The following is a 21309-nucleotide window of genomic DNA, read 5'->3' on the forward strand; positions in this document are numbered from 1 at the left end:
CACTCAGTTCTGAGCTCCAGTTTATCTCACATCTCTAGTTTTTTATTAAGAACCGTTATTTCACAAACCTCTTCACATCTCTTCATATTAATGATCTTCACTAGAAATCAGTTTTCTTTTGGGAACTGTGAGTGTTTATCACCTCATGAAAGATGCTGAGACGCAAGAGCCCACTGAGATGACCATGCCTGACCATCTGCTGGACTCACACAATAGCCAAGGGAACTGTCCCCCATGCTTTCCTTCTAGGCAGTGAGCAACTGGTAAACGAGGGCCTACTATGTGCTTGGCCAGCACTGCATTACCAGGACAAAGTACATGTTTCAGGCAAGAAGGCTGAGAACCAAACATATTTCCTTTTTAAAAAATATTTTATACTACAAAATATAAAAAGAATATTGTAATACTGAAGAAAAAAAGCAAAGTAGGAATGCTTATACCACCAGATTTCAAGACTTACTATAAAGCCGTAGCCTTATAACTAGACAGTATGGTAATGGTTAAAAAAAAAAAAAAAAAAAAAAGAAAGAAATAGACAAATTGATCAATGGCACAGAATAGAGGACTGAGATGTAGACCCACACAAACAGAGTCAACTGATTTTTGAAAAAGGAGCAAAAGCCAATGGATTCCATTCAATGGAGAAAGGACAGTCTTCAATAAATGGTGCTGGAACAACTAGATGTCCAAATACAAAAGAATGAACCTAGACAGAGACCTTACACCTTACACAAAAATTAACTCAAAATGAATGATGAGCTTAAATGTATTATACATTGGAAAACTACAAAAATGCTAGAAGAAAATGCAGGATAAAATCTATGTAACCTTGGGTTTGGTGATGAATTTTTAGATATAACACCAAAAGCACGATTCATGAAAACAAATAGATAAGTTGGACTTTATTAAAATAAAAAACTTCTGCCCTGTGAATGACACTATAAAGAGAAATAACACACAAGCCACAGCCCAAGAGAAAAGATTTGTAAATGTATATGTGACAAAGGACTTGCATCCAAAATGAAATGCTCTTAAAACTGAACAACAGGAAAATAAACAACCCAATTAAAAAATATACAAAAGATCTATACAGATAACTCACCAAATAAGATGGAAACTAACCATATGAAAAGATTCTCAACCTGAGTTGTCATTAGGGAAATGCAAATTAAAACAACAGTGGCATAGCACCACACACCTAGGAGGGAAATGTGAGGGGAAAAATCCCCAAAAAACCACAAATACCAATTGCTGACAAGGATGTGAAGCAACAGATACTCTCACTATCGCTGTAGGAATAAAATGGTATAGCCACTTTGGAAGACAGTTTGGCAATTTTTTTTATAGCTAAACATCTTACCATATGATCCAGCAATAGCATTCCTAGGTGTTTACCCAACTGATTTGAAAACTTGTGGTAACACGAAAAGCTGCAGTCAAATGTTTGTATCAGCTTTATTCATAATTGCACAAACTGGAAGCAACCAGGATGTCCTTTAAAAGGTGAATGTATGAACAAATTATGAAACATCCATACAGTGGGGAATACTGGTCATTGATAAAAACGAATGAACTATCAAGCTACACAAATACGTGGATGAATCTTAAATGAATTGCTAAGTGAAAAAAGTACAAAAAGCTACCTACTGTATGGTTCCATTTACAGGACATTCTAGAAAAGGCAAAACTGTAGAGATAGTTTGCTATAGTTTGCATTTGCTCTGCCAGTGGTTGCCAGGGATTTGAGGTGGGTGAGGGGGAGTGGTTGAAAAGTGAAGCACAGGGAATTTTTTAGAGTGGTGAAACTAACTATTCTTTATGATACTATAAGAGTGGCTATATGACTGTATGAATTTGTCAAAAGCCATAGAACATTCCAGCACAAAGAGTGAACCTTGATGTATGCAAATTAAAAAAAAATCATTTAGGAGGTTGGGAGCTCCCAGGCTGAAAAGCAGAATATGACAAAACAATCTAAGTGTATTACAGAGGTGCTGACCTGAGTAGCTTTGGAAATGAGTAGAGCCTGTAAGACTAAAGGCCAAAGGACCATACATAAACGCTGTGCTCTAGTTGATGAAGTCATTTCCCACAGAGGTAGGGATCAGCAATTTGATACAACTGTATGTACCTGCATACCATAATTGCAGAATGAAGTAAATGGATGGTGGATGCTGAGAGCCAAGTTTCTCACTGCTGCAGTGGGAGATTATAGACAAGCAATGGAGGACACTATAATGATCCACGTGGTGATGGGCCACAGTTGCAGACATTAGTATGAACTCATATTTAGCTTAATACAGATTCAGATGGATACATACAGAAGAATTTACAAATGTAGACGTGTGTTAGTATGCACACATATATTTCCTTATTCTGTTAGCTGAGAGGGCAGAAGAGTGACACTGCGGTGGTAGTGAGCACACCTAGTGCCCAGATACCCAGATCTTGGTCTCTAATGCTGTTCTCCAATAAAAGTAACCAGGGCTGCCTGGAGAAATGGCTGATTCTATGGCTGGGATAAGGAATCTGCAAGATGAGTCTGGAGCATCTTGTAGTGCCAGAAAGTAAAGAAGTACTCAAATGTAAGTAAATAAAATAAACCACAATGAGAGTATATCAAAGGGACACAGGAGCCACCAAAAAGAGCTCCCTACGTCCAAAGCTGGAACAATGTGAACAACAAAACCTTAGCACTGGATTAATCTAATAGTATTAGATTATAACCTCAGGTACCAAACAAATGTCTATGAACCATAAATTCATGTTTGATTGATCAAATGAATGAGTACATAAATAAATAATTAAACAGGAAGAAGAAACAAATCTTTGGTGCAGAAGAATTGCAAATAATTTATGTAGATGCTCCATCCTCAAGGAGATAGAGCATTAACTCTCCACTCCTTAAGTGTGGATTGTGCATAGTTACCTTCACCCAAAGAGTACACTATGAAAAGAGGGGAAAAGAGTAACACCACAGTGGAGAAACCTGATATAAGGGGAAAATGGCTGTGGGGCATATGGGAACTCTGTACCTATGTTTGCAATATTTCTGTAAATCTAAAACTTTCCTAAAATAAAAAGTTTATGTAAAATAAAAAAACAAACACTGAATTAAGGGTATTGGGAAATAAAATCTTGTTGGATATCAATTGCTGAAAAAAAGAGGTACACAGTGCTCTAAGCATGAAGAATGACCAAGGATTGACGAAGCCAAGGAAGCGAGGAAAGGGCCCTCTGCAGGCGATGCATGAGGAGACCAGTCACAGAGGGACAAAGGGTGCCAAAGCCTTCACAAGCCCTGATTCACACTGGTGCCCCAGCAGAACTTAAAAGTGCCACACCACGGGCATCTTAGTAAACAAGTACCTTATGTACTCCATTCTGGAAGTTTTATCCAGATCACTGAGACACAAAAAGAAGTGTAACATACTTAGAGGCAGTAGAGTGAAGTACTTAGAAGCAGGGGCCTAGAAGTCAGACTGATCTGGGTTCAAATCCTAGCTCTGCCATTTACTAGATGTGTGACCTTGAGCAACTGGAATGAACAGAGGTCTATTTTCTCAGTTTTAAATGGATATAAGAGTACCTCCCATCACTGGGCTTTCAGGATGACTATATGGAAACATACACACGACACACAGTGTTTAGCAATAGTCAGTAATCCCCAAATGGCAGCTATTCCTTAAAATTTACATTGGAGAGGAAGATAAAACGCCCATTATCTGTAGATGAGATAGTCTTCTATAGAAGATCCAAAATGATAAAATAAAAAACTATCAGAATCAAGATTTCCTGTTTGAAAGAAATAATCATTTTAACAAAAATAAAAAACAGTTTTCATTCACAAAAAGCAATCACAAACATCAACTCTCTAGTCATAGGTGTAATGAGGAATACAGGAGCCCATATGAAAGGAAACTGCAGACATTTCCTGAGGAAACTGGGAAGAACTGTGCCATGTTTCCAGATGGAACAACTTAAGTGTAAAGTTATCAATTCGTCTCAAATTACTTTGTAAATCCAATCTAAATTTCATCTCCTGCAAATTTTCAAAATGATTTTTAAGATCATCTGGGAGAACACGCAAGAAGGGCCATGAAAAATGTGAAAAAGAGGACAGCTTGTTGTTAGACGAAAGATGAATTACAGAGTAAAAATCATTAAGAAAACTGGCTATTTAAAAAAGAAAAAAAAACCCTTATAGTTCCATTTCTCACAGTATACCCCAGAATAAGTATTAGATTGATTAAAATCGTATTTTTTTCAACTAGTGATCACAATGCATGAGTGGGTGATGAATGTAACTTTCTAAAATATGAAGTATAATGGCAGAGAATAGAAAATAGCACATATTATACAGAGTAAGAGTGAGTATTGCTTGGTGGAAGCTTTAAGTACTGGCTCACAATATAAACTATTTCTTCCTGTTTGAATGCCATTGGCCTAATGCATCAAATATGAAAAATTCAAGCCGTGAAAGAACAAAATGAAAACACAGGTGGAATTTTTATTTGGTCTCAGAGTGGGGGCGATTTCTAAACATACATCAAAGCCAGAAACTCCAACAGAAAAGAAAAAAAAAAGATGGACCTAACTGGATAAAAACATCAAAATCTTAGTCTATCAGAACACACCATTAAAGGCAAGCAACAAATTAGAAAAAAAGAAATTGTGAAATATACATGATGGGTTCATACTCTTAATACGTAAAAGAATTGCCTTATAAATTATTGAGAAAAATACTGTGAAAGGGAAAGAATAGAGTATATGAGGCAATTCATAAAGAAGAATTACAAATATTATATATATATGTGTGTATATCCACATATATATATGAAAAAAATGTTAAACCTGCAGTGTAGTCAAAGAAGTAAAAAAAAATCAAACTTCGATAGAGCCAAGTAATTGTCTCCCAGGATCCATTCTTCTGCTTTTTTTTATTGACAAGAACTCTGATTTTTAGCTGCCTTCCAGCTTAAAACTCTACATTCCCCAGCATCTAGGTAGACCATGTGACTAGACTCAAATTAAATTCAGACTAAGTTGACCACTGAGATGTAAAGTGAATTATATCCAAATTCACAAGGGTCTGCTTGAAGGAAAGTAGTGTGCCCTTCTTTGCTCCTTCCCTTTTCCTGTTGACTGGACTACAGATGGAATGGCTGGAGCTCTAGCAGACATGCTGGACCATGAGGTTGCACCAAGGTCATCAGAGCAACAAAATGAAAAGGTTCTTGATGACTGAGATGTTCCATACCAGCTCTGGACTTCCTACCATTTGACTATATGAAAATGAAATAAACACTCTTTTGCTTAAACCACTGTTATTTGAGCACCAGAATGTTGATCATGTACTGCTGAGCCAAATCCTAACTAATAAAAGTACCTTTTAAAAAACTCACACAATAGAAAAATTCTTTAAAAATTATAGTATCCAAAGTTGATAAGTGACTTCTGATAGGCATTCTCGTACATTGCTTATGATATACATTTTTCCGGAAGAAATTCTGCCAGTATGCAACAAAAGACATACAATATGCATACCCTTTTACCCAGAAATTCTACTGCTGGGACTGTATCCTATGAAAATAATTAAGACATGTGCAAAATTAATATCCAACGATGTTCAAAGAAGCAGTGTTTATAATAACGAAAAATTAGAAGCTAAGTGCTCGATAGAGGACCAGTTATAAAAATTATAGTGCATTTATAAAATCAGACACCAGACAGCCATTAAAAATCAAGTTTTAAAAGGATAATTGATGATATGGGAATATTATTAAGTAGTATTAAGCTAATAATAATGATTTTAAAGTAGTATGTGATTATACTCAGATTGGGAGACTACGGGTAATTTTAAAACTTTCTTCCTGTATTTTTTAGAATTTTTAAAATGTTCTGTAACGAGCATGTAAAACTTCTATTTTTTAAAAAAATGCTACTTAAAAATTTGCATGTGTCTACTGCCTTTTACCACACACCTGTGTTTTCCAGTTGGGCAGTTCCTTCCGCTCACCTTCACGTACACTGTGTTCTAGTCCAACATGCCTCACTCATTTGTAACAAGAAATATCCTTTCCGCTCCCTTATCAGAAGTCTTTGCAAGAGATTGCGGAACACCTGATACACAAACGTACTTTACTCACAGATCAGATGCTCCCACTCCAGAACAATCCAAGTCCTAGTTGGATTGGTGCCTAGTTCTGGGAACTACATGCTCTCCTGACACTGAGTGACGCTCCTGAGACCACCTCGGGTCTCCCCTGCCCTAGATACCAAGATACCATTGGCCCTGGCTCCTTGGGGGCTCCTGGCATCACACAAGCACGGCCCGTCTCTAAGCAAATGCTCTTTAAAAGGAAGGTGTTCTGTATCAATTAGAAAATGTATTTAGCTGCAAATAACAGAAAGCTTGATGAACAGTGGCATAAGCCCCTGGAGGTTCACCTTGTGACATAAGTTAGGAGAGAGGCAGTTGTGACTCTGATTCAGCAGGGACTCAAAGTCACAACTGCCCACTTTCTAAGCTCCTGCCCACTCATCCTTAATGGGAATTCTTGGGTTTGTCGCCTTGCAGTCACAAAATGGTTGCCACAGCTCCACTCAAACCTCTGATTTTCATGAAAGCAGTAGCCTTCTCAGAAATCTCCAGAAGACTTTACTTGCATTCCATTGACCAGGACTGATTCCCCAGGCCACACCACCAGCTGGAAGAGAGACTGAGAAACTAAGAATTCTGGTTTTCCTCAAAGAAAACCAGAATTGAATGGGTATGGGATCGACAACTGACAGTGCCTCCTAGTGTTGGCAAGACTGATTCTAGAATGCAAAGGTCTTTCAGAAGGCAGTGTGTTACCAAACTGTACAAACAGCAGACCAGGTTACTCGTGTGTGCGTGTGTGTGTGTGTGTGTGTGTTACCTATATTCACTGAGCATCCTTCAGAACCAGGAGCTTTCATAATTATCTCATTGAGTTTATTTCATTCTTATAATAATCTTTCAAGATGGGCCTTATTCTCTTTGTTTTTACGGATGTGGAAACTGACACTCAGAGAAGTAGCTTGCCCAAAGCCACACAGCCAGGGAGTTTTGGGGCTGGACTTCAATCACACAGCTGTCTAATCCCCCAGCCCCTGCATCTGCTAGTATACAACACTAGCCTCCTGGCCAGTTCCATCATATGTAACCTGGAGGGCAAATAAGGGGACTTATAAATGTGTTTGCATCAAAACTTGAAGATGCACACAAAGACCTATGGGAGGTCCGATGGGGAGCACCCTTCTGTGGGCAACAGGTATGCTAGTGACCTTGACCTTGATCTCTCCCTTAACTGCTGCTCATGGACAAGGAGGCAACAAACCATGTACACAGGACCCCAAAGAGCCAAGTATTCAGGACGGTTATCACAGAAAAGACTGGGTAAAACAATGCAGACACTTTAGACCCAAATCAGAAGTTTGAGAGTAAACTGAGGAGGAGATGTGTCTCCACGGTACATAGAAAGAATAATAACTCACAACAGACAGGAAGGAGAAAGGCACCAAACTGAACCTGGATATTTATTTATTTAAATATTGCTCTCATTAAATAGGTAACAGATATGGTACACATTTATATTTATACTTAGTTGTGTCCACTCATGCCACAAACCCTATGCTAGGGATATAAAGACAAATAAATTAGACATAATCCTTGCTTTCAAGGTTATGACAATCTAGTTGATAGATGATATTTAAGCTAGATTAGTTTCCTTGTCTCAACCATGTGAGGTGAAGTCTAGCTCTTCTGACCACTGGGACTGCAACAGCAGGTCTAAATTCTAACAAAGCTCTCGGAAAATAATTTTTAAAAAAGCCTTTGGAGTCCCAGACTTATAAAATGGGATGGAAAACAGCCCAGCCCTAGACAATTGTTACCTTGGGACAGAAGTGACCTCCCTATGCAGACACACTGAAATAACAAATTATTGGTATGTTTGGTGTTGATTTCTTCTCATCTGCTTACAGGAGGGACAGCACAGGACCTGGGCACAGAATAGGCATTTAATAAATGCTGGACGGATGGATGATGGATGGACAGATGAACAGACAGACGGATGCTGGGTGGATGAAGACACATTGCTCACCACTACCTCCAGATTCAATCACTGCCCTCAGTTTTAGGAAAAAAGCAAACAAAACAGAACAGCTGTCAGAGTGTTGCCTTAAGCTTTACATTTTGATTTTAATTAGGGCTTAGAGGCCTTCAGAAGCAAGGTACATGAAGTCACAGATCAGTGCTGTTCTAGTTCACTACATTTTTCCTGAATAGGCAAGTTTCCTACTGGGCGCAGAGGTAATCAGTATTTAATCCAGCTATCTCACAACAGAAGTATGCACAGTTCTTGCACCAGAAGCTCTCAACCCAAATGAGAACAAACTCTTGCTATCTCCAGATACTCCCTCTTTTGCCTAGGAATGTTCTCAGGAGAGCCCGTTCATGAACTGAACAGAATGTTCTATCCCAAAGGATGCTATGCTTCTGTCATCAAGGCAAAAAACATTTGCTTCCCGAGGCAACTTGAGCCCTCTCTTCCTAAGCTGGGGAGGCAGGATACAGGCAGATACAAGAACTGGGTGAGCTCAGGCTGGATGACGCCATCTGTCCCAAACCAGAGGAGCCAGAAACACACGCAGCACTTACGTTCCAGTCTGAGCTCATGCCCCAGAATGTCTGATGCAAAGAAGGCCAGAGACAGGTGTCTCAGAATCGCTGAGCCGGCCTCTTCAACCTAGGGACCTAATTCACCTACCATCCCCAGCCTCTTCAAGGGCTGCAACATCCACAAGCTCAAGTACATCAAAGTACTTTGAAAACCTTACGAGCCTATACATTTCCTCAGTTAATTTGTTCTACAAATGATTGAAGATGGCCCAATCTGTGCCATCCACTGGCCCATGCATGTGCTGGGCACGGTGCTCACAGCAGGAAGCTGAAGGGAAAGCTGGGACAGAAGATCCAGGTGAAGAGGACAGACTGGCAGGTGCAGAATCACAGACAGGAGCCCGGCAGGGAAGGGAGCCCACGGCGGCCACCCTTCAACACCTGGGGAAAAGAAGTGGGGGAGGGCTTCCGGGAGAAGTGCCGATGCCAGAGCCTGAAGCCTGGGGAGGCCCTGAAGGAACTGAGTCACAGACTGGGATCCAGATGCAGATCAGGCTAAAGGAATAAGGGCGTACGATTCTACTCTCTCCAAGCTACTGACGTGAAGCTCTGAACAGCCCACAGGATTAGCCTAGTGCGGGACAGCGTCTCCTAAGTTCTAAGATCTGGAGGGATGTAGGGACAGGGATCTAGACCTCTTCAGCCTCAGTAACACCCCTCAGGGTAGCAGTTCCATAGCATTAGCAACCCCCATAAAAGGGGTTTTTGTTAAAAAAAAAACTTGGCTTCAAGTAATGTTTTGAAAATCTTTTTTTTTTTTTTTTGGAGTATTACTTGGCCTTGTGCATTGGTACATGATCACAATTCTGATCAAACCCCCTGTCAGCACTAATTTTCTGGTCTTTGACATTCATCTTCTAAATCTGGTTTCATAGCATGAGTGCCCCTTGCCTAGGTGATTTTAGAAGCTGGAGCTACACTCAGCAGCCCTTGCTAGGGTAGAACACAGAGGACTCACTGGGGTGATAGCCACACCCCACACCTCCAACACACGACAGAATGAAAAGGGCCAATTAGAAGATTCAAGCTTGGACAAAGCATAACCAGGCCAAGGATGCCAAAATAAATGGATTCTTCATAGGATGAGATGGGAGGAAAAAGGCCCACGCAAATGCCTTCCTGAGATTCCCAGGCGGACATGTCACAGGACAGCTGCACTGGTTCCTTACATAGAGCCTTCTACATGGTGAAGTTTAGTCAAATCTGAAGGACTTGCCCCCCAGACGACCTGCTATTGCATCACTGGGAAATCTGAAAGCAGCAATTTTTACATTCTATGGACCTGTGACCATCCTCATCATCGCCTCGGCCCCAACGTCATGGTGCCTCCTCCACCTCTCAGAACTGCCCCTAAATTGTGCTGAAACTATTTCTTCTGTTAGCTCACTCTAGATCTTGAAATAATGAGAAACAGAAGCAGAACCTCCGCTGTACAAGGAGATCTACCGTCTCTCCCTGCAAAGCTCCTTCTTTTCAAGCAGGAGGGAGGGGCCCCGGGACTAGAAGTGGAACACAAGGTCTCGCCCTCATGACACCACTGTGATTTGGAAGCGTCTCTCAGATCTCTCTTCTCTTTTGGTCTCCACAGGCTGAAGAGAGCTGGCTCGTTGTTTTTGCTGTGGCTATGCTCCCGAGCGATCTGTATATCTATTACCATATATTCAAACAACAGCTTATTCTGAGCTTTACCTGGTGTCATTATATATTCCTCAAGTTCAATAATCAAAGTGACATTATGCATCCTTTATGTCTAAGTGCCATTTGAGTTTTGTTGTTGTTGTTGTTTTTTAATTAATTAATTAATTTATTTATTTTTGGATGTGTTGGGTCTTCGTTTCTGTGCAAGGGCTTTCTCCAGTTGAGGCAAGCGGGGGCCACTCTTCATCGAGGTGCGTGGGCCTCTCACTATCGCGGCCTCTCCCGCTGCGGAGCACAGGCTCCAGACGTGCAGGCTCAGTAGTCGTGGCTCACGGGCCCCGTTGCTCCGCGGCATGTGGGATCTTCCCAGACCAGGGCTCGAACCCGCGTCCCCTGCATTGGCAGGCAGACTCTCAACCACTGCGCCACCAGGGAAGCCCCACCATTTGAGTTTTTAAACAGAGAACCATCATCAAGATGATGATGATTATGATGATGATGATACAGCTGTATTTTTTGAACTCTACATCTATAGTGGAAATTGAATTTACTTCTCACTGCACCTGTTAGGAAGGTGCTGCCCCTTCCTTTGCTCACCCCTCGGCCAAGGCCCCAGTGCCCACTACAACCCTTGGCCCTAGGAAGGACGAGACCTACCAAGATTTTACTAAGCAGCTGCCTTGGTGACGGGACAGCCACTTGCTCTCTTTTGATTATAATTTCAATTTATTTTGTATTGTGATGCTGTCTTTTCTTCTCACAGTAATAGATAGCAGGGCAATGAAAGAACAGTCGACTTCAGGACAGATTAGAAATGAATTTTTATCCTTAAGAAGCTAGGTCGAAAACTTGTGGCTATCAGGAAAGCGTACTACGCGGTGGTGAGGAATGAGCCCACACCAGGGTGCTGATAAACTTCAGAGAGCAAGGCGCGTTACAGAAAGAAAGAGGAGAAAATGAGTGAGGGCACTGATTCTCTCACCTTGGAAAAATCCCATCAGAGAGGGCTGTGATATCAGTGGCGGAGTGCATTCTCTGAGCACTGAAAGCACAGGGAAATTTAGTTTAAAATGTGTGAATGTACGTGTGTGGTTTTTTGTTTTTTTTTTCTTTTTCCAAAGGCAGTCTGCCCTTTCGATGGATATTCAATTTAGGTTAAAAACACAGTATAACGTGAGGATAAGAGCACACGTTCTAGGAAAGACTTCAAATCCCTGCTCTTTCATTTATTAGCTGGGTGGCCTTAGGCAAGGTGCCAAAAAGCTCCAAATCTCAAATTTTCTCACCAGCACTACAGATGACATTTTTTGGTTGTTAGAAGAATTAAACATATACACCAAGGGCTTAATACACATATTAAGTACCTTCTACAGATGATCTCTTGTCACAGTAAATCTTTTTTTTGGCCATTTTAAACATTATAATCTATGGTAAATCTATATAATGGACAATGCTTTAAAAATAATGAGGTAGAATCATTCAACATTTGACCAATAATTGTTGGAAATCCAGACAAAAAGCCCTCATATAACTTCCATTCTAGTTGGGCAAGTCAGACAATAAACAGAATAGGTAAACAAATTATCTAATATATTGGAAGGTAATAAATGGTATGGAAAAAAATAAAGGAGGAAAGAGAGATAGGAAGTGCTGGGGAGGGTTTCCTGAGAAGGCCATGTTTGTGCAGAGATTGAAGGGTGGCTGATGGAGGGAGCCATGTAGATGTCTGGGAAGACAGTCCAGGCTGAGGCAGGATATGATGGCACATTTGAGAAACCCACTGCGACCTGATCAGGGACCTGATCATGCTGGGCCTTGCAGGTCACTGAAAGGATTTTCTCTTTTCCTCTTAACAAGATGGGAAGTCAGTGGAGTGGCCTGAACAGGGAATTATACAATCTGACATACAGTTTACAGAATGTTTAACTCCTATGTTCAAAAGAGAATGTAGGGGCCAGGAAATTAATTAGGAAGCTATCGAAATAAAAGATGAGGATGTCTTGGACCACTAGGGTGGTAACCGTGGAGGTGGTAAGAAGTGCTCATATTTGAAAATCTATTTGAAAGTAGACTGAAATGATGATTATATGTGGCACATGAGAGGAAGAAGGTTTTTTGTTTTCTTTTTTTTACTTCAGCAGATTGAAATATGAAGCTGCCATTAATTAAGATGGCAAATACTACAGGAAGAAGGAACAGATTTGGGGGGAGATCCGGAGTTTCATTTTGGACATGTTAAGTTTGACATGCCTATGGGCGTCCAAACAGAAATGTGGAGCAGTCTTTACATATTTAAGTCTGGAGTTCAAGGGAGCAGAGCTGGCAGGGTGGCTAGAAAGAGAGCAAGGTGGGGGCAGGGGGCTTGGGCAGGAGGAGAGAGAGACAGACAGACAGATAGATGTGACCCTCCATGAAAACATACGTACGACACACAAAAAAGGCAGGGTGCAAAATATTATGTAGAATGTGATCCTGATTTTGGATGGGTACAGTTTTAAAAGTATATTAGTATATGTTTACAAAAAATAATTGGAAGCATATGCAACAGAAAGCTAATAGAACTGGGAAGATGAGACACTTTTGCCATAATACTTGGATTTTATATAAGAATGGGTATTAATTTATAAATAAAAAATAAGGGCAGGAGAAGAGTGCTGTCTGAGGGAATTAGCAAAGCCATTAATTTCTAACACCAACCTCTATCTCCTTCTCTGGACTCCAGCTATGACGCTGGCCACGCTCTCCCTCAGTTTACCCTTCTCTGTCTTTTCACCTTCAGCTTTCTCCAATCAGTTGCTACCAAGGAAGCTTCAGAATGACCAGGAGAACCTGTGGTCTACTTTCCCAGAGCTGAACTCACAGAAGAAGAATCTGAGTTCAAAGCCAAAGTCGGCATTTACCTCCAGAGTCCTGACAAATACGTTTTTCTTCTTGGATGCAGTTGCTAATTTAATCCCCAACTGTTTTTTCTTTAAAGCTCATGACATTTCTATTAACAAGGCCCTAAAAATGAAATGTTCCTTTACATGTTTAATTTTTGACCATACTGTAGTACTGAATAATCAGTGAGCGAAGTTGAATGGGTATGGAAAAGGTTAATATAAACCGCTTTTAAATTGCAAGTTTGCAAGCCCAAGGCCTTCACCCTGTTACAGAATAGGCATTAAAGAAAAATGTTCTTTCGTGGTTGCAAAGATAAACCTTCATTTTGCTGGGAGCCTCTGCAGCAGGACCCTTTTAGGATTTTTCCATTGAGACATCACAGCGAGGAAGGACTTTTCATCCCGTCTCTTTGGCACCACCTCCTGTTCCCGTTTAAACACATTTCCCCAGCTCGACTTGTGATAAGTAATGGAATTAGACAACTGTCTGTCAGCCCAGGACTTTTCCCCCCAGAATCGAGCCCTCAGGTTGAAATCACCATTTGAGAAAAGAAAATCACTGTAGACTATTTTTCTACTGTTCCCAAGAGCTCAGCTGGAGGAAGGTGTTATTTCCTCTTTAGCATGCCCTGCTGGAAGGATCTGTGGAACTTCCTTCCCCACCTCCCAGCACAGTCAGGCCAGGAAGGGGTTACAGCTCCACGGTCATCTCCAGAACAGCTGAGGCCGCCTGGCTGGGCCCCCATCCCTCCTCCGAAAGCTAACCTGTGACAACAGAAGCAAAGAAGGAGCTGGCCTTAGAGACAGTGCTGTACGCTCTACTCTCTCCTCCAAAGGTGGAGGAGGACGGGGCGGGAGAGACTCTGCAGGATGCCTTCCAAACACTGCTGCCTGTGGGAACACAGGGCCACTCTCTGCCTGATGCTTCACACTTCAAGGTCCAGGCAAGTGACGTCAGACCCCGGAGAAATAAATCTAACTCCCACCCACCTCAGCTACAGACCCTCGAGCATCTTTAGGCGGAGGACCTGGCTGGCTGTGACCTAAGGGAGGACACACGGGGGACAAGGGCACTAGCCCAGGCGTCGAGAGGCTCGGGCTCTGACCCTGCCCCACACCTGCCCACTGTCTGACCTGAGGAGAGATGCTTTCTCTCCATAGGCCTCCAGTTTTCTCTTGGGGTAAATGGGAACTGAACAATGGCTCCCTGGTGCCGAACTCCTTTCCTACAGATGTGATCTGAGGTGGTAAAGCATAAAGATGGAGCCACTCTAGGGGAGGTCGGAGGCCCGACCCACTGGGCCTACCCCTGGTCCCCGTGGGGAAACCCGAGGCGCCTTCGAGGAACACAAGGGTCCCCTCGTGCGTGGTATGGAGGAAGACAGGGGAGATCTTTCCTGACCTGATACCCTACAACTACGAAGTTTTCACCTCAGCCATGAGGGAGCAAACAAGGCTGCTGGAGCCCAGGCCAAGGGGAGAGGTCTGTCTCTGAGCGAGCGGAGGGGAGGGGAGTCAGCGCGGGGAGAGCAGCAGGTATGGGGGGGGCTAGTTTAAAAATGTATCTTCAAGACCCTAACAGTCCTCTATTTTACCCCTAAAATGTCAACCACTGTAAAGAAATCAAGAAACAAGTGCTTCAGACACTCCTCATATTCTTCACTGAGGACTGAAGAAAAAGCAGCGGCAAAACCCGGAACTAAAGGGTTAACATTAGATGTGAGAGGTGACTTCCTAACTGGGCTGGCTCTTGGCTACTGGAAAATACCAACAGAAACTGGGGGAGGGATCATTCCTAGGAGACTCTTAGAAAAGGTACAGAAACCCAGGCTTAATGTGTAGACTTCAATCTCCCTCTTTTTTTTTTTTTAACTTTTTATTTTATACTGGAGTACAGCCGATTAACAATGTTGTAATAGTTTCAGGTGCAAAGCAAAGTGATTCAGCCACACATGTACATGTATCCGTCCTCCCCCAGACTCAATTTCCTTCTTTTTAATTTTCCCCTTCCTTTGGACAATCATTAGGCTATATTCTTGAGGATGGTCTGGTATCACAGAGATGAGAGAGAAAGCAATTCAGTAACTTGTCCAAGGTCATGAGTAACTGAGAGGTGTGAGAGGAAATATTCAGAGGTATTAAAGGATGACTCCACCCTCCACCATCTCCCCAGGGGCCACATCAAAGGAGAGATGCCAGAAAAAACAAAGAGAACACACAAAGAAAATCAACGATTAGTCTCTGACTTCCTAAAAATGATCTCAAAACCAAAGCTGAGACAAGAGACTTTTGATTTCCAAGAACCGGGTTTGCTGTAACTCAAACGGCCAAAGGCTGGAAGAAGCAGAGTGAGATCAGAAAGAGAGCTAGTTAGACCCTGGCCTCACACACCCTGGACACTCACATCCAGTACTGATCACAGCTGGGGCTACAAAAGGAAGGCGGACAGGCAGAGGCCCATGAGTCCCTAGGAAACGTTCCGCTCACCACAGCTTTCCGGTCTCCAAACTCAGCTCTGGGGCCTGGGCAGGAAGAGGCACTCCTGAAACCCCAGACAGCTGGAGGCCCCGCAGCAAAGAGGACCTGTGTCTTTCTACCAATATGAAGCCCACTTTGAGGTAAGTCTCATAAAGATGTCCTCTGAGTGGAAGAGAAATGGCTGCTGGGCAGATCCAAGGAGAGACGGCTTGAGAGAGCAAACTCACCACAGTCTTTCTTGACACCAGAAGGTCACAGAAGTTACGTGTGGCCCTGAAGGGGGCCAAGGAGGGGCAGTGAGAGGATGAGTGAACTCAGAAGAGTCGGCTTAGAAGAAAGAGGACTCGGTATGAGTGAGCAGAGGTCACGGACAGGATCGTAAACATCTCTCCTTGGCCACACTGAGGATGAAACATTGCTGGACAGCTCATTAAAAACTGCAAAACCCCAGAGGGGGAGATTCCAAAGAAAGAGACACACCAGGAGCCACCTCACACCAGTATGGTAGCTCATAAGCCCTCATCCCACCCCTACTTCCTAGAATTTAGATAGAATCCCGAATTGACAGAATTTACCTGGAAGTGACTTCACTAATGTTTGTATTACCAGAAGGAACCACGGTTCAACAAAGAGGTAAGGTTGAAAATAAAATATCATCATCAACAACAGTCATGTCACATTTTTGACATACCTGCATTTGTGAGACTGTCAAAGGTCATTTCTGTAATAGGCACAGACACAAGACTGCTCTGGATGCTGTTCAGAGCCACGGTGTGTCTCATGGATAGAGCCTGCCTGTAGACGCCACTCCCACTGCAGCTTCAGAGAGGGGGCGGCTGCCAGGTAAGGGGGGTGGGTGGACGGGTGGGCACTCCTCCTCCGCCCTTCACCCAACAGCCAAGTGGCCAAATGAAAGCTGCCCTGCATTTCACCTCCAATCCCTCTTGGGCATCCATCCCCTCCTCCTCATCCCAACTGCCACAACCTCAGTTCAGCGCTCACTGCCTGGCGCAAACTATTGCGAGAGCTACGTGGAAAGAATCGTCAAATTAAAGGAAAAAGTCAGCCTTCCCTTGACTGATTCTGTCTGGGTAAAATGTTCTTCATTTAAATGTTTCATTTCACATAATGACCCTAGGGATCTATCAGTGCCCTCACTGCCCGTAATATGCCCTTATCCACCAGGGAAACGCTGATCAAATCCGTATTAAATAGTTAAGCATCCTATCCTGATAGAGGATTATACTCTCCTTCATTAGGAAATTGTTGGATATGTAATAAATTAACTACATTCAGTCTTATCACCAACAGGTAGTTCCTGCTTCCCCTCATGCTTATATAAAATATTTGCTTTAAGTCACAGCAGAAATTGGGTCTTTAACCAAAAAGGACAATCTCAGAGCCTCATGGAAAGAAGTGTACCAAGTTTCATGGATACTTGAAATAACAGATGCCTTGTTACAGGCTTCCAAGGTGATATTTCTTAGATAATTGCCAGATGATACTAGAGACAGAGTGTGGAGTTCCAGGACTCTGATGACTTCATGAGAGCAGACAGTTGACCCAAGAGCCAGTGGAACAAAAAATAATTAGACAGGACTGCAGGAACTAATGAAGGAAACATAATTTTGATAATTGGTTTTAGAATATTGCTGGTATTATTTTTTATTGTTCTCATTTCTGACAGGCATATAATGAAGTCCTTTTGCGTTCTTCCTGACCCATCTCTCGCTATTAACTTAGTGGTCTGTGCTTTTACAAACATTTGGAAATGAAACCCTTTCAAGTGGTAATCTTGTTCTCACTAACCTCTCAGAATTCTGGAACAACACTTTTTTTCTGAGTCTTTTTACTTTCAATGCCAATGTAGTTACTCTCGCACAGGCTCGATAAGAATTTGTTCTAGTTTTCACCAGTAAGTAACTGAACAAATAGATGGTACAGCCAAGGCCATACCTGGAGAGTCATATTTGAGAGTGAATCTCATTTAATCAGATGTGAGAAACCCGCCATGAAGAAACAAGGGTTGTACTTTGTTTAAAGAACCACGAAGCCCTCCCAGAAAACTACAGGCAAAATGGTAGTAATGGCTTTCTTGGATTGGTTTCCTTGTCTCAGAATAGAAGACTAAATAAAAGCAATAAAGAATATACTTGAAATAAGAGAGGCTACTGAGACTTCCTAAGAAGATTCTTAAGAAATCTCCAGACAGAAGTTAATTTTGTGGGCTTTGTAGTTGCTTACCACAGCACGGCTTTAGGTTTTCTGACCAAAGTACAAGGAGGCTTGTGTAGATCAGTTAACATTCCTTTTTTTAAAAAAATTAATTAATTATTATTATTATTTTTTGGCTGTGTTGGATCTTTGTTGCTGCGCATGGGATTTCTCTAGTTGTGGTGAGTGGGGGCTATTCTTCGTTGCAGTGCATAGGCTTCTCATTGCAGTGGCTTCTCTCGTTGCAGAGCACAGGCTCTAGGCGCACAGGCTTCAGTAGTTGTGGCACGTGGGCTCAGTAGTTGTGGCTTGCGGGCTCTGGAGTGCAGGCTCAGTAGTTGTGGTGCACAGGCTTAGTTGCTCCGTGGCATGTGGGATCTTCCCGGACCAGGGCTCAAACCCGTGTCCCCTGCACTGGCAGGCAGATTCTTAACCACTGCGCCACCAGGGAAGTCCCTCGTTAACATTTCTTACTAGAGTTATATAGATGATCAGACCAAAATGCAATGAGATCAGCTTTTTGGTAACCAAGAGTAATCTATGGAGATTATTTGTGACCCCAGTGCTTTACAGTTTACAATGTCCTTCCACATCCTGGGTTAAACCTCCCAAAGAGCCTTCTAACACAACATTCCAGCAATCACCATGAACAAATTTACACCTGAACATCTCCATCTATGTGCCTTGGAAAAGACAAAACAGCTTAGGAAGAGGTAAGTGGATAAACACACCCTATTCATTCTCCTCCATCACAAATACCTGCAGGCTTTAGAAGACACGCGTGTGCACGCACGCACACACACTCACACACGGATGTCCAACATTTTCCAGGGGACAGCCACCTACAGCTGAGAAAGCCCAGCTCCACAGAAGGCCAACGCAAACTTCTATCTTGGGTCTCATTACGGAAGGCTTGTAAGGGGCTGAGACCAGTGGGCCAACATTACTTTCTCCATCATGAAAACATCCAGATAAGCCCGACCTTTGCCGCCCCTCTCAGCCATGGAAGAGAAACCACAGCGCCTGGGGAGTTATTCTTCTTCCATCCACCCCCTGGCTCTGTGTCGCATGCCAGGCAGAGGCGGAACATAGTAGTAGAGAATTGCTTTTGTGGGGGGATACTGTCCATCATCGTGACATCTCTGCAGTCTATGTTTTGAAATCTGGCCTTTCAAAGGATTTAGAGATTAGAGTTCAAGGAAGACCAAGGCGCACCCCAGGGCAGGCCTGGTCTTAACGCTGAAACCCTGCCCTTCCTACACCATAGCCAATTTGACCTCTGGAAGAACCTAGTGCATATCTTGGTCTAACAGAATTATTTTCAAAGACTCTCAGCTCTTCTTTTTCTATTTAATGGCAGCTGAAGGCGGTTCACTTTGGCGTCCCTAAATAGAGTACTTGCCGAGCATAACGGTCTCCCCAGCCCGAGCTAGAATGCCCCTGCTAAGGGCCAGGTTCCTGGCGTCTGGGGAGGGAGGACCTTGGCCATGTCAGGCCGCCCTGACCACACAGCCCCCCTTCAGGGGGTGTCCTGCGATGCCCACTCACCATTCTTCTCTGCCTTGAGTTTTGGTGGCTTGGGCTCCGGGAGACATGGACAGGGCCCGTCGCAGAGGGCGGTGAGACTTTTGCCAGTAGAACAAGCATGGAACTCCAACTTGCACTGCAAAAGACAGACAGAACAAGCCTTAAGAATACTGCCACGCAGACCCCTCCCCAGCTTCCTAAGGAAACCGCCAGTGCCCTTCTAACCACAGTTAGGCTCACAGAAGCAAAGACAGAGCGAAGAGGCGTTCACCTCTGTTAAAGGTCTGAATTACAGGATGCTAACTAAGGAATGGCCTTCTATGTTTTCCCAAATGCACAGGATAACATCTAAAAGCACTGCCCAGGGAGGCTTAGTTTAGTAAGTGGTAAACTCAACCGTAACTGTTTATGCGAGTATCAGGATGAAACTTAACATCTGCGGAGTCCCAGAGGGTCCACAAAGACAAAAGGCTGAAGGTTGCTCCAGCTCGTTCCCTTACCCCCACTAGGGAGGCTCTGCCAGTGTAGCCCTCCTCGGCCTGCTCAGCTGCTCACCCTCTGCCTGGGGAGGAAGGGTAACAATCTACTTAGTAAGTTTGGATGGTGTGTGAGGCCCAGCCCTTTCCCCGGGAGCAAGCGAGGAGTGAATGCTTTGGCCTCAACCATCCAAAACCTAAGTGTGACACAGTCTTTCCCCCCAGAGGATGCCTGTGGTTGTCTAAGTAGCCTGGGACTGGGTGGAAACGTCCACTGAATTCTAGGATTCAAAATTAGAAGCCCCAAAGCCATACAACGTCCTGTCAACCCCTTCATATTTTGGCCGCTCTCTCCAGTTCTTCACCCTTAAGTCTCAACTGATTCAGAACCCAAGCAGGAAAGAAGGAGGTTCTTTACAGATGCAGAAGACCACAACGATTAACAGCATTTCATTATTACTACATTATGGAATAAGAAATGGAGACTCAGAGGCTAAATAACTTGTGAAAGCTCAGGACACGCACAATCCAGGATTCCAAACCCCGTCTGACCGACTCCAGGGCCAAGCACTTAACCGTCGCCATCACTGTGTCTGTCACGTGGAGGGACGGAGAGAACAGATGGCCTGCACTGGACTCCGTGTGTGGCTAATTATGCGGCTGGGCTATTGGCCTGGGTCTGAGTTGTCTGAGAGTTCCCTCCCTTTTTGACCTGCAAAATTCTCCAGATCAAGGCCTGTGTGCAATCAGGCTTCTGCAAAGGCCCACGGGCCCAGAATCACACTGGTATCTGCTGAAGGTTCAAAGGAAGGGGAGACGGGCAGAAGGGACGGAGCACCCACGGTGCGTGCAGCTCTTACCAGGCGCCACGCAGAATCTTTCAAAGGGAAGAAAAGGGGAGATAGGGTCCCTGCCCTCGGAAAGCACAAATGCATACCTTTGAAAAGGCCGCCAGCGTCTGCAAAGCAACACATGAGTGCAGATGAATCCCGGCTCCTTGTGAGACGACGGGGTATTCAGTCCCCACACTGATTACACACCGAGGATAGGGAGAGAGGGCTTTCAGCCTACACGTGCTGCAGTCACTCGTGTAATTCCTACCGTCCGTCGGCCACACAGTCGCCTGCGACCCTTGCAGAGAGAGCACGGCAGATGAGCCGACGGGGAGCCGGCTTCCTCTCGATGCAAAACTCCCTTTTGTGCACACTGCTGGGTGTCTGGCGTGGCCCAGTGTGGTGGCAGGCGTGCTGGGGGCTGTATGAAAGGAAGCCACGGCCCAGACCGCGAACGTCGATTGACGTAGTGAGGAAACAAAAAATGTGCGACCACGTGGATGTGACGATGAGGAGAGGAGGGATATATGTGTATGTAGGGATGCAGCACAAAA

At 43.6% G+C, this 21309-nt stretch overlaps 1 protein-coding gene across 2 annotated transcripts in view; it reads right to left on the reverse strand.

Annotated features, from left to right (window-relative positions):
* The window catches only part of SPOCK1 (SPARC (osteonectin), cwcv and kazal like domains proteoglycan 1), a 549728-nt gene that overhangs the window by 67820 nt on the left and 460599 nt on the right, over positions 1-21309 (reverse strand). For both annotated transcript variants that reach the window (XM_036848672.1, XM_036848671.1), the window contains one exon: positions 19468-19582. In XM_036848672.1, the coding sequence (XP_036704567.1) occupies positions 19468-19582 (115 nt within the window). The remainder of the gene's footprint in view (positions 1-19467; positions 19583-21309) is intronic.

The sequence above is a fragment of the Balaenoptera musculus genome, chromosome 3 (assembly GCF_009873245.2).
Source record: "Balaenoptera musculus isolate JJ_BM4_2016_0621 chromosome 3, mBalMus1.pri.v3, whole genome shotgun sequence".
Lineage (NCBI taxonomy): Eukaryota > Metazoa > Chordata > Mammalia > Artiodactyla > Balaenopteridae > Balaenoptera > Balaenoptera musculus.